Below are 12,422 nucleotides of genomic sequence, written 5' to 3'. Positions count from 1 at the left end.
ATCTGCTTCATATAGGATATTGGAACCTTCCCCTCGCTATTAAGAATCTGCTTCATATAGGATATTGGAACCTTCCCCTTGCTATTAAGGATCTGCTTCATATAGGATATTGGAGCCTTCCCCTCGCTATTAAGCAGTTTTGCATCACTTGCCTAGAAAGGACCTTTGGAATTTCTTTAAGATGATAGTGTGTTCATATTTCTTTCTCATATTTTCAGAAAAAGCTTTTCCCAGTATAGGCTGCTTATCCTATACATATATAAGTGTATATTTTAAACAGTGTTTATCATCATCATTATTTTGGGACAAAATCTTAGTGTGTAGCACAGGTTAGCCTAAAACTGTCCTTCATTTTCAGTTAATCTCCCAAGTGCTGGAATTTTAAGTGCATCACTGCACCAAGAAAATAATCAATTTAATTATCTTTTTTTTCTTTCACATGCATATCAAGCTATTGATTGCTGTATTTGATATTGAGTATCTTTTTTAAGCTTTATTTTCTCTGTCATCGAGTATATATTTTACATTAATTAAAAGTACTGACTTTAATTCAAACAAACATTCTTAATAAATCCTGAGTCTTAAAAATTATACTAAATATGCTAATATTCCTACATTTATGCACTTTTTACTTTAAGCCTTCACAACGATAAATTAATATGGTGTTACAAAAACAATAAATGATTTTTTTGGAGGATTTGGTTTTGAGAAAGGAAGGAAATAGGTCTTGATAATAGGATATAAAAGAGTTCCAAATAGAAATGTGAACTGCTGTAGTATTGAACTTTCCGAATCAGTTCCTTTATAAAAATTGTAAGGCATGTCTGAAAAGTGCTCTGTGAATTAATGACTTTTCTTCTCATCTCACACTCTGTGATGCTTCCTAACCTAGGCAAAGTCTGACAAAAAGAAAATTTGTTTGTATTTTTTGTGTTTTGATCCTTGATGTTTGGGAATCTAACTTGTAGAGCAGGCTGTTCCTGAACTCACAGAGATAAGTCTCAATTTCCCCAGTTAAAGGTGTGTGCCACCACACCTGGCTTTGCTCTAAGGTATGTTAAAATCAGTACTGACTTTATGAACTTTTAAATTATTTTATCGTGTTTGTTGATTCTCTGCTTTATTTTCATAAAGCAAGTTGTGAGAAGTACTCATTGCAAGAATTTAATCTTTTTGCAGGTTTGCTGTATATTATTGAAACACAGAAAGTTCTTGATCTCAGAATTAATGTGAAGGCTTCATATGTTATTGTCCCACAGTATGGAATTTTTAGCCCCACATCAAATCTGCTTCTTTTGGATCTTGGTCATTTAAAGGTATGCACTAATAATGTTTGATTGATGATATGACATTTGTGGTATTCTTTTGTTTAAAATGTACTTTGATTTTGTTAAGATAGATTTATTTTTTTATGTGTGTTTTTCTGAGTGTATGTAGGTATACCAGATGTGTGCACTGCCCAAGGAGGCCAGAAGTGGGTCCCAGATCTCCAGGAGCTAGAGTTACAGGCTGTTGTGAACCACCATGTGTGTACTGGGAACTGAACCCAGGTCCTCTTCAAGAACAACAAATGTTCTTAATTGCTGAGCCATCTCTGCAGCCCTAGAATATATACTGGTTTTAGATAGTTTGATAAGTTTTATTGATGTTTAAATATATATCAGTACTAGGATTTGAGAAACAATCCTTGTGATTAGTAAATAAAGTTTTATTTTATCAGGTAGTGTTTTTTCTTCCTGTATTTTCAAAGATTTCATTTTAGCCTTAACTGGCAAGGTAGTGACAGATTTTAAGAATTGTGTTTATAGACTTGAAAGTCATACCTAAGATTTTTACTCTCATTTACATTTTATTAAGTATATAGAATTGGGACAGTTGTGGAGGTGCTCATCTTTCTGCAGTTTTTACATATATAAGTTAAGTAGAAACATTTTTTTAGATTTCTACATCTAAACAGTTCAGTACTGAACCCATTAGTGTCATGTAATTATTAAAGGTAAAGAAAAATTAATTAAAATCTTCAGCTTCTGTTTTTTGCTTACTAGTCAGAGCTGGTTAGTGGCTGCTGTCGACTGTCCAGGTGCATGGGATTTCTGTCATCATTACCATTCTGCTACCATCACTTGTAGAATACCTACAGAAGTCTGTGGGCAGCTTGGTGACTTCTCTCTGCATAAGAACTTTGTTCCTTTCCTGTTACTTTGTACTTGGTATATATTTTATGAATATAATTATAAAATTATTTCAAGGGCAGTTTAAGAAGAATGTAAGTATTAAGAGTTTTGAGGATTGAATTTTCTAACATTAGCTAATTTGTTTTACCTGCTACCTAAAATTTATTACCTAAAATTTATTATTTCAGAGATAATATTTTTTTAAAAAATTTTAAATTTAGTTTTATGTGTATGGATATTTTGTTTGCATTATACATCTGTTTACTATTTAAGTGCCTGGTGCCTGCACAGGTCAGAAGGTGCTAAAAATTAAACCTATGTTCTTGGAAGAGCAGTCAGTGCTGATAACCACTGAGTCCTTTCTACAGCTCCATTTTTTTTTTTTTAATCTTTGTTTTTGAGACAGAGTCTCACTACATATCCCTGGTATCCTAGAACTCACTGTGTAGACCAGGCCAGCCTCCATCTCACAGAGACCTGTTTGCTTTTGCTCTCCTGAGTTCTGGGATTGAAGGTATATGCTACTATGCCTAGTGAGATAATCATTTTTGACAGTCTACTACCCATGAGCTATGTGAAACAGAATAAGAAGTGTGTGTGTGTGTGTGTGTGTGTGTGTGTGTGTGTGTGTGTATGTGTATGCGCATCTATTTGCAAGTTTAAAGAAAAATGTGGTTACTGCTTTGGAGTGATCTCTGGAATATTTAAGAAAAAAAAAAGTAGTATGCACAGTATTCCATGAAAGGGGAGATAAAAACCTATAGCATGCTTGGAGCCACATAACAGACTGAGCTAATAAACCCTGTTTTTTTTATTACATAGCTACTAAAAATTTGCTATTGGATGAAAGAAACATACATAACCCACATTTTTTCTCGTGGTCTTGTTCCAAATGAGTTTTCTTCAGATTTTAAGTTGTTGTGAAGAGGTATTATTTTCTAGGACTCTGTTGGTTCCCATTTTTGATATTAAGTAAATTAAAAAATAGACCTCATTATGTGAATGTCATCTTTTACCTGTCTTTGTTGCACGTCTCATGGATAAGGATATATATATATATATATATTTTTTTTTTTTTTTGGTTTTTCGAGACAGGGTTTCTCTGTAGCTTTTGGAACTAGCTCTTATAGGTCAGACTGGCCTCAAACTCACAGAGATCTTTCTGCCTCTGCCTCCCAAGTGTTGTGATTAAAGATGTGCCTGGCTGGAAAAGGATCTTAATAACTTTGTGTCTGTATGTGAATTTACCTTGTTCTATTAAATTTTTATGTTACAGAGCTAAGCAGAAGTTTTATTTTGAAGTACTTTACATGGTCTAAACTATTAAAATTAACTTTAAGGTGACAAGTAAAAGTCGATCAGGATTACCAGAAATGAAACCAAGTAACACTAGCCTTGAAGAGATAATGCATAGAGCTTATGATTCCTTTGATATTCAGCTTACAAGCATACAGTTGCTTTACAGCAGAGTGGGTAAGTATGAGAGATTATTATTGATTTTTTTTAAACAGTGATTAGGTTTTTAGACACTCTGAAGATATGCCTAAAGACTTTCCCTCTACATACTTGAAACTTTCCTGTATTTGAGTTAAAATTAGTGGTTAATATTGCATAGTGAATGAGAGATAGTTGATAGTGAAAGTGCTAAGCCTTAAGCACAGCTCCACTGCTTCAGAATAGCCGTTCATTAAGATATATGACTTGGGAACAATTCCCCTGTTACCCTAAGGAGTCGATCTCCTCCGAGTTTTTTTTTTTTCATTCATTCAATGAACATCAACTGAGCCAGTCCAGTGTGGGATGTGCGCTGTGCTGGGAACCAGGTTCGGACCGAGACACACCCAGTCCTCGCCCACAAAGAGCTCAGGTTCAGCGGCACAGAAATAAAACCTTAATAACAAAGTCGACCACACGTGAAGGGAGGGAGAAAAAAAAAAAAAGATATATGACTCGGTACATGTGTTTGATTGGCTCTGTTAATCTAGCTGAGTGATTGATGTTTATTTCTAAGATAATTACAATTATTTTATTTAAATAAGAAAACAAACATTGACTACTTACTAAACAAAAATGACTACTAACGTTTTTCTCGTTTGAAACCAGGAAATTTGTTCCCTAGTTCACCTAGCTAAAATTTTGTCTCTTACTGGGAACTGTGACTTGCTCATTACGCTAAGCTGACTGATTGCTGAGCTCTAAAAATCTGTCCATTGCTACCTTCCTAGTGCTGGGATTTCAAGCATGAACCACCATCGTCTACTCCCCATGAGCTATGTGAAACAGAATAAGAAGCGTGTGTGTGTGTGTGTGTGTGTGTGTGTGTGTGTGTGCACTTAAATTTTTCTGCCCCTTTCAGTGCCTTATAGTGGCCTTATTTTGGTGGTATAATATCTGGTTGGCATAGTGATCATTCATAGATATACTGAAGGCCTTTTAAAAAACAGCCCTTTTTCTTTTATTATAGAATACAGTCTTGTAAAGTAGTATAGGGGGAAAATGGAAGTGTAAAGACTTGCTGATTGTGTGTCCTTTAGATAATTTTAAGTTTTGTATGTTATAAAATTATACTAATAATAAACATGGATTGTTTCTGTGATTAGGTGATAACTGGAAAGAAGCACGAAAGCTCAATGTATCAACACAGCATATTTTGACACCTATGCACGTCAATGTAGAACTCTCTAAAGCCATGGTTTTCATGGATATCAAGATGCCCAAGTAGGTATTATATCTGTTTCATGTAATTGTAGATTTTCTCAGTAAATCTGTAATGAAAGAAATGCTATACCCATTGACTCTATTACATAGAATGCACATTATAACCTTTGCCACTGATGCCATTTTTATTATGCAGTTCAATAGCATCTTTATAAATTCACAATATTATGCAGCTCTCACCACTATCTATCTCTAGAACTTTATTTAACAGTCTTCCAAACTGAATGTCATACTTGCTAAATAGTAACATTCCATTCTACTCTGCTTTTTGCCCCTGGCTACCAACCCCTCTTTTGTCTGGTGACTTTTCTTTGTGTTTTGGTTAAGATTTATTCTAACATATTTTAATCATGTTCTTATTTTCATTTTTGTATACTTTGTAAATTTTTTGTTTTGTTACCATGGAGATTATGTGTGATGTCTTAAACCTTTTGCCGTTGCTTAAAATGGTACCCGTGTTAGTCTCATTCACATGTGAAGTCTACTTTTTCGGTACCAATTAATATAGACTTATTTTTATGTCTTCATTTCTGTAGAAAATGAAGTCAAACCTAAATCATATAAAAATCTTTTTTAATATTTTTAATGTAGTTATCTGTACTATGATGGTTAATTAGACTGATTTAAGACAATAAAAGAAAGCCCATTCTATAGTATGTAGCATTTTGATGCCTACCCTCTTCACATTGTGCATCTTGCATATTTGAGGAAAGGAAAAGGTTTTAATGCATTAATTTAATTGATCTGTATTGTGTAAGTTAAGCCACAGTGAATGGAAATATTTAAGTTATTAGAAATAAAGCTTAGGATTTTCTTCAGGAATTCAGGTACATTTTTAGAGACCAATGTTTAAAAACTAAAATGTATAATTTAAAAAAAAATTAGTTTGGGGGAAAAGTGGCTGTAAAACCAATGAGTTAAAACATTTTGTATGAGGGCCATACCTTTTGAAAAATTCTAGTTTGTGTATACCCGTGCATTTTTGTACACGTGTGTGGAAGCCAGAGGTTGACATCATGAACCCAAAGTACATCAATTGGCTGAGATGTGCTCCAGAGACGCACTTGCCTCTCCTTACCTCTCTTTTAATGTTGGGATTGCAGGTGTGTGCCTTTGTGTCCATCTTTTAGTTGGTGCTGTACTTGTACTTTTTTTTTCACTTTTCCATTAGACCAATTTTCTCAACCTCTCTTCATTTTTATTTTTAATTTTTAAAAACATTTATTTATTATATGGAGGGCTTGCACGTTTAGGTACCACAGTGGGCATGTAAAAGTCCAGAGAACAACCTGATGGAGTAATTTCTTCCACCATGTGGTTTCTGGCAAGTTCCCCTTAAGGGCAGATGCCTGTATCCCCTGAGCCATCTCTAGGGATCCAGCCCCTCTTTAATTCAGTATCTTATTTGTAAGCAAAAGAGATTGGTGTAAAATGGAGACTGTGTGTTTGTTTCCCCACCACCCAGACCGGAATAATAATACAAAACAATATTAATTACAACACTGCTTGGCCAATAGCTCAGGCGTATTTCTTGCTAGCTCTTATACCTTAAATTAACCCATTTCTATTATCTTATATTTTACCACGAGGCTCGTGGTTTAAAGGTAAGGTTCTGGCAGCTTTCTCCTTCAGCAGCTACATGTTGTGTGCCTGACTTCATCTTCTTTCTCCCTGCATTGAGTTTAGTTTTCCCACTTACCTGTATTCTGCCCTGCTATGGGCCGAATTAGCTTCTTTATTAATCAATGGTAATAAAATATATTCATAGCTTACAGAGGGGAATCCTGCATCAGATTGGCAAGACAGTTAAAAACAACTCAGGTTTTGTTTTAAATTATGGTTTTGGATATAAAATCTCTCGTTCTTTGAACTTGCTAAGCATGCGCTTTCTTGTAGGAACTATGTGCATATGAGAATTTACATGTAGTAGGGATTAGAAATAGACTGTGATCCTCAAGTATGAGTATACAACAATGGCATATAAATAATGTGATGATAGTCACCTAATAAATTGGTAATTAATATTGTCATCTGTATTTGGCAAACATGAGAGAAACAATAAATGAAATAATACTAGAATAAGAAACCTCTGAAAACTATTAAGGCTAGTGCATCTAAGGTTTATAAGGTAAGATGTGATTTGTAGTTTTAAATTTTTATTTTAAATATTTATCAGTTGAATATCATGGTTTCCATCTACTCCTCTTTATATATTTGTTTTGTTTTGTTTTGTTTTTGGGTTGGGGTAGGTGCTAAGCATTGAACTCAGGACTTCCTGCTTGCTTTGCAAGTCGTCTGTCACTGAGCCACCTCCCAAATTTCCATTCTTTGTTAATTAGTGTACCTAAACCAGAATGAAAATTACTCTATGTATTCTGTATACTTCATATACTCTATAATAATTCCTGTCTCTGTAAAATAGATTCAAGATTTCTGGAAAATTACCTCTTATTTCATTACGAATCTCGGATAAAAAACTACAAGGGATTATGGAATTGTTTGAAAGCATTCCAAAACCTGAACCCATAACTGATCTGTCTGCCCCTGCCAAATCATTCCAGGTAAAGTCTTTTTCAGAATTAATGAAAGATTAAATTGAAAAATAGATTCCAAAGTAGTAAAAGAAATTACCACAGGTGAAATTACTTATGCTCATTTTAATTTTCAGCAGAATTGCGTCTCTTCCATCTTCATGACACACATTTACATTATGAGTATTTAACATTATGGAGAAAATCCCAACTTTGAACTTACTTGTATATGTATTAGGTTATACTTCTGTCTATCAGATTAAGTTCTAACAGAGTTGTTAAGGAAAAGTATTATAAGTTTTTGATGAGTTTTGTCAACTTTTCTCTCTTGAGTATTAATTTATTAACAGTGAATGAGTGTCTTTCTCTGCTCTAGTCTTTAGTCTTAGACATTCTTAATATTTTACTCTTTGAAAAGATTGCCTTTTGGATTTAATTTGTGTATCTTTTAAAGAACATGTGTTTCTGTGTTTAATTTTTACTTTTTTTGAACTGTTACTGTGAATATATGTATTTGTATTATGTAAATGCAGTATATGTTAGATTTTTAGTGCATCATGTAAGTATATTTTTACTATGCATTAAGTTTTTATTTTTACATAGTCACAGTTATTTTCTTACACCTTTGATTTTTTTTTGACTATATATTATATGATTTCTCTCTCTCTCTCACTAAAATATTTTAAGAAAGGAAATATCTCATTTTTCTTTGATTTCCATCCCCTTGGCTTATTTATAAGCTATTAAATTTTCTGCTTTTCTAAAAAAATTGCAAAACTAACTTGTAGAATCCCTATTCTCCAGTCCATTTGATAGTGAACTGTTGATGTATTCTCTCCTGTTCCTCTGACCACTTTAGTGTTTTACAATAGCTTTTTTGCTTTGCTGCTGAACTTCCTATTTTATTAATTTTGTTGTCTTAATGTGTTTTGAATTTTGATGAAGTAGTATTTATTATTTTCTTTTTGGGTAAAGCTAAATGTGATATTTCTGAAACTTTCACCTCTTAATGAAGTTGAAAGATTTTCCCCCTGTGTTTTATTCTAAAAATTAGTGGTCTTTAAAGTTGCTTTATAAATGTATGTGAATTTTACATTCATATTTTAATGTAGTCTTTTAACATCTTCAGTCTAATTTTATATCTGTCTTATCACGTCACTTTCATTTTTTAAATATATTTTTCCCTTGATCCAATTATATATGCTTGTGTCTGTTTCTTTTCTTTTTTAGTGACTACTGTCTACCTTTTCCATTTACATCTTTCCTTGTTTTCAGGAGCAATCTGTCATAATTATATAATAGTTTCATAATAAGTGCTTTAAATAGCATAATTTTCCAGTTTTCTCATAATTTTTATAATTTTACAATTATAAAATTTTATAATAAGCTTTTATAATTTTACTTTTATAATTAAGTTGTCAAATTCCATCTAAATTTTGATGGGTTTGGTAAGGATAGTTATTAATCTACTCAATAATACTATTTTTGTTTAGTTTTGTTTTTCAAGACAGGTTTTCTCTGTATAGCTTAGGAGCTTGTCCTGGAACTCACTCTATAGGCTAGGCTGCCTTTGAACTCACAGAGATCCGGCAGTCTCTGCCTCCCAAGTGCTGGGATTAAAGGCATGTGCCACCACCATGTGTCTAATAATATACTATTGAGAATTAAAATCTTAGTACTGTTTCATCTTCCAGTTCACTACAAAAGTATATTTCTCCAGTAAGGTCATTTTAGTGGTGTGGGTGTGGGTTATAATTTAAGCATACATGTACTATGTATATTTTGCTAGGTTTATATATACTGTTTGGGCCCTAATTTTGTCCCTTTTAAATTCATGTATGGAATCTTAACCCCTACATCTATAACTTAAATTGTGATTCCTTTGGAAGTAGGGCCTTTAAAACAGTGAGTAAATTAAAATAAAACTATTAAGATAGGCCCTAATTTGGGACTTATTGGTAACTTCATAAAAGGAAATTGGGAATAAGAGACATCAGAATGTATGTGCAGTTAGCAAAGACCAAATGAGGATGCAGCAAGAAGGCAGCTCTTTGCATGCCAAAGGTAGATGCTTCTTAAACCTTGTTTATAATACTTTAATCTTGACCTTCCAGCCCCCAGAATTGTATGGAAATATTTTCTGTGGTTTTAACCATTGATTCTGTGGTCTTTTGTTATGGTATCTCTGCCAGTCTTATGCAAATTTTGGTACCAATAAAGTATGTTGTTAGAATAGTAACACTTAAGCCTACATAACAGGTTAGGTTGGGATAATTTCAAGACCAGTGCTAGAAATCTTGAAGAAAATATAGACACGTATTTTAAAACCCTGTAATATGAGGACCTGCTTGTTCGGGTTTTTGTCCTGTCAAGTTCCCCAAAGAAAATCACACAGAGAGTCTACATTAGTTATAAACTGATTGGCCCATTAGCTCAGGATTCTTATTAACTCTTATAACTTATTTTAGCCCCTTATTCAAGTATAAGCCACATGTCTTGGTACCTTTTTCATCGGGGTAGGTCACATCTTCCTTTTTTCGGTGTCTGGACAGGACTGGGGAGGAATGGGCTTCCTCCTTCCCAGAATTCTCCTATTCCATTGACCTGCCTCTACTTCCTGTCTGGTTGTCCCGCCTATACTTCCTACCTGGCTACTGGCCAATCAGCATTTATTTAAAACATAATTGACAGAATACAGAATTGTTCCACACGAAAAGCTCTTATTATAACATGAGGGCCTGCTTGTTGCCCAGCCGCCCAGCTAGCTTAACCCTGAAATAATCACACAAACTGTATTCATAAAAAACACTGCATGGCCCATTAGCTCAGGCTTCTTATTAACTCTTATATTAACCCATTATTCTTATCTATGATAGCTACATGGTTCAGTACCTTTTTCAACGGTGATAGGTCACATCTTCCTTCTTCCGTGTCTGGACAGACCTCTACTTCCTGTCTGGTTGTCCCTAATGTACTTCCTGCCTGGCTACTGGCCAATCAGCGTTTATTTAAAACATAATTGACAGAATACAGAATTGTCCCGCACTACCTTATGATGAGAACTGTAATAGAAACTACAAACATGTTTATTGATATCTTTTAAAAAGCCCTTATTATAAATTGGGAGGAAACCTAGCTGAGCTGTCTTTATTTTTTGTGCAATGTAGATGAAGTTGAATAGTTAGCTGATGTGATTACTAAACTTTGAAGAGTATGGTACGGTATATATTTTCTCTCTTCATTATTAGAACATTTGAGAGGTGAAATGAAGGAAACTAAAACAAAACTATGTGCATCAAAAAGGAACCAGAACTTAAAGATTTGTGAAATGGTTAGTTTATTCATAATGCAAAAAAAAAAATAAGAGCATAGTAGAGAGAGCATCAGGAGTGTTCTGAAATGATGATTCGATTAAAGAAATTATGTCACAGATTAGACCATTCATCTCAGAAGCTAGGGACAACAAGAAAATGATACCAACTAAACATGCCTAGATTGAACTAAAGGAAACCGAAAGTGAGCAAAATGAAGAAAGGTTTTGGACTTTAAGAAGTATATAGGATATGAGAGAACTGCTAGCACGTATTATTCTTGAGAGAGTGATGTCCTGTAGGTGATTCTGAGGTCTTCATGTGTCACAGACCCATTGGTCTGGATGGTGCAAGAGTCAAAGGATGAAGCAATTTCGTTATAAGTGGACTGAATTGCTGGTGTCCATGACCTTTGTACAGGGCTATATTTAGTCTTTTCTTATTGAGTATGGTAATGTAGGCTTACCAAATTAAGAAATTACAATTTATTCCTAGTTCTCTGAGCATTTCTCTTTGATAGTGGGATGCTATTTCTGCATGAGGATGATCTTATAGTTGGTTACTTTAGTGTGGTAGTATAATGGCTTATGTAGAGGTCCTGGAGGAGTGCTGCTTCTTGGCTTGCTACTTATGGCCCGCTCAGCTTGCTTGCCTATGTTAACCCAGGATGCCTACCCAGGGGTGACACCACCCACAAACGACTGACTTTCCTACATCAATCATTAATTAAGAAAATGCCCTATAGACCTTTTTGTGTGTGACAGAACTTTTCCTGAGGTGATGCAACAAGCATGTCTACTTACCTCAGATAGTGAGCAGACTGAAGTACAGATACCACTGAAGTCCAGTTCACCAAGTTAGAGTTTACTCATGTAGTGAACCATGACTTTTATTGGGGTTTATTTTCAGTAGTTTGAGGAGTTATTTAGAGGAGTAGAAACGACTAAAGACCAAAGCCAAAGCCAACCCCAACAGGGATGACAGTTTACAAATCTGGGAACCTGTGGTATTCTGTGCAGTCTACAGGCAGCTCAACAGGTGTGTGTGGGGGGGGTAACCTTTCCAGGTGCCTCAGTTAGTCTTAACTTCTAGGTAGCTCAACTGTTTTCTGCTTCTTTCAGGCAGCTGGTCTCTTCTTAGAGTCTTTGCTTGTCTTGTCTTGAGAGTCTTTGCAGTTCAGCTTCATTCAGTCTGAGGGGACTCTCAACTTTTATTGCTTACCATGGCAGGAAGGGGCCTATTGATTCTGATAAGATTCAGGGAATTCCTGAAGTTATTTTGAATTGTTTACCTTCCTGCTCTCAAGGATCTTTCTGAAGGTTGGAATGTTTTAATTTCTTGAGGAAACTTTTTTTTTTGTTTTTTTTTGTTTTTTGTTTTTCGAGACAGGGTTTCCCTGTGGCTTTGGAGCCTGTCCTGGAACTAGCTCTGTAGACCAAGCTGGTCTCTAACTCACAGAGATCTGCCTGCCTTTGCCTCCCGAGTGCTGGGATTAAAGGAGTGCACCACCAACGCCCGGCCTTGAGGAAACTTTTGTACAACACATTCTTACAGCAAGAACTTATGGATGCATTTTCTCAACTCATGTTCTGTCCTTATGGATAAGTATAGCCTGTGCCAAGTTGACATAAAACTAGGTAGCACAAGTCTCATTGCCAATATGTGTAGTAATAAGAGCAGCAGGGCTG

At 34.7% G+C, this 12,422-nt stretch overlaps 1 protein-coding gene across 2 annotated transcripts in view; it reads left to right on the top strand.

The window, feature by feature from the left end:
• Nucleotides 1-12,422, top strand: part of Vps13a (vacuolar protein sorting 13 homolog A) — a 221,262-nt gene that overhangs the window by 65,554 nt on the left and 143,286 nt on the right. For both annotated transcript variants that reach the window (XM_005352017.3, XM_026781029.1), the window contains exons 20-23: nt 1,180-1,316; nt 3,515-3,647; nt 4,775-4,892; nt 7,315-7,453. In XM_005352017.3, coding sequence (XP_005352074.1) covers nt 1,180-1,316; nt 3,515-3,647; nt 4,775-4,892; nt 7,315-7,453 — 527 coding nt within the window. The remainder of the gene's footprint in view (nt 1-1,179; nt 1,317-3,514; nt 3,648-4,774; nt 4,893-7,314; nt 7,454-12,422) is intronic.

The sequence above is a fragment of the Microtus ochrogaster genome, chromosome 8 (assembly GCF_000317375.1).
Source record: "Microtus ochrogaster isolate Prairie Vole_2 chromosome 8, MicOch1.0, whole genome shotgun sequence".
Taxonomy (NCBI): domain Eukaryota; kingdom Metazoa; phylum Chordata; class Mammalia; order Rodentia; family Cricetidae; genus Microtus; species Microtus ochrogaster.
This window is presented reverse-complemented; position numbering and strand designations above follow the sequence as displayed.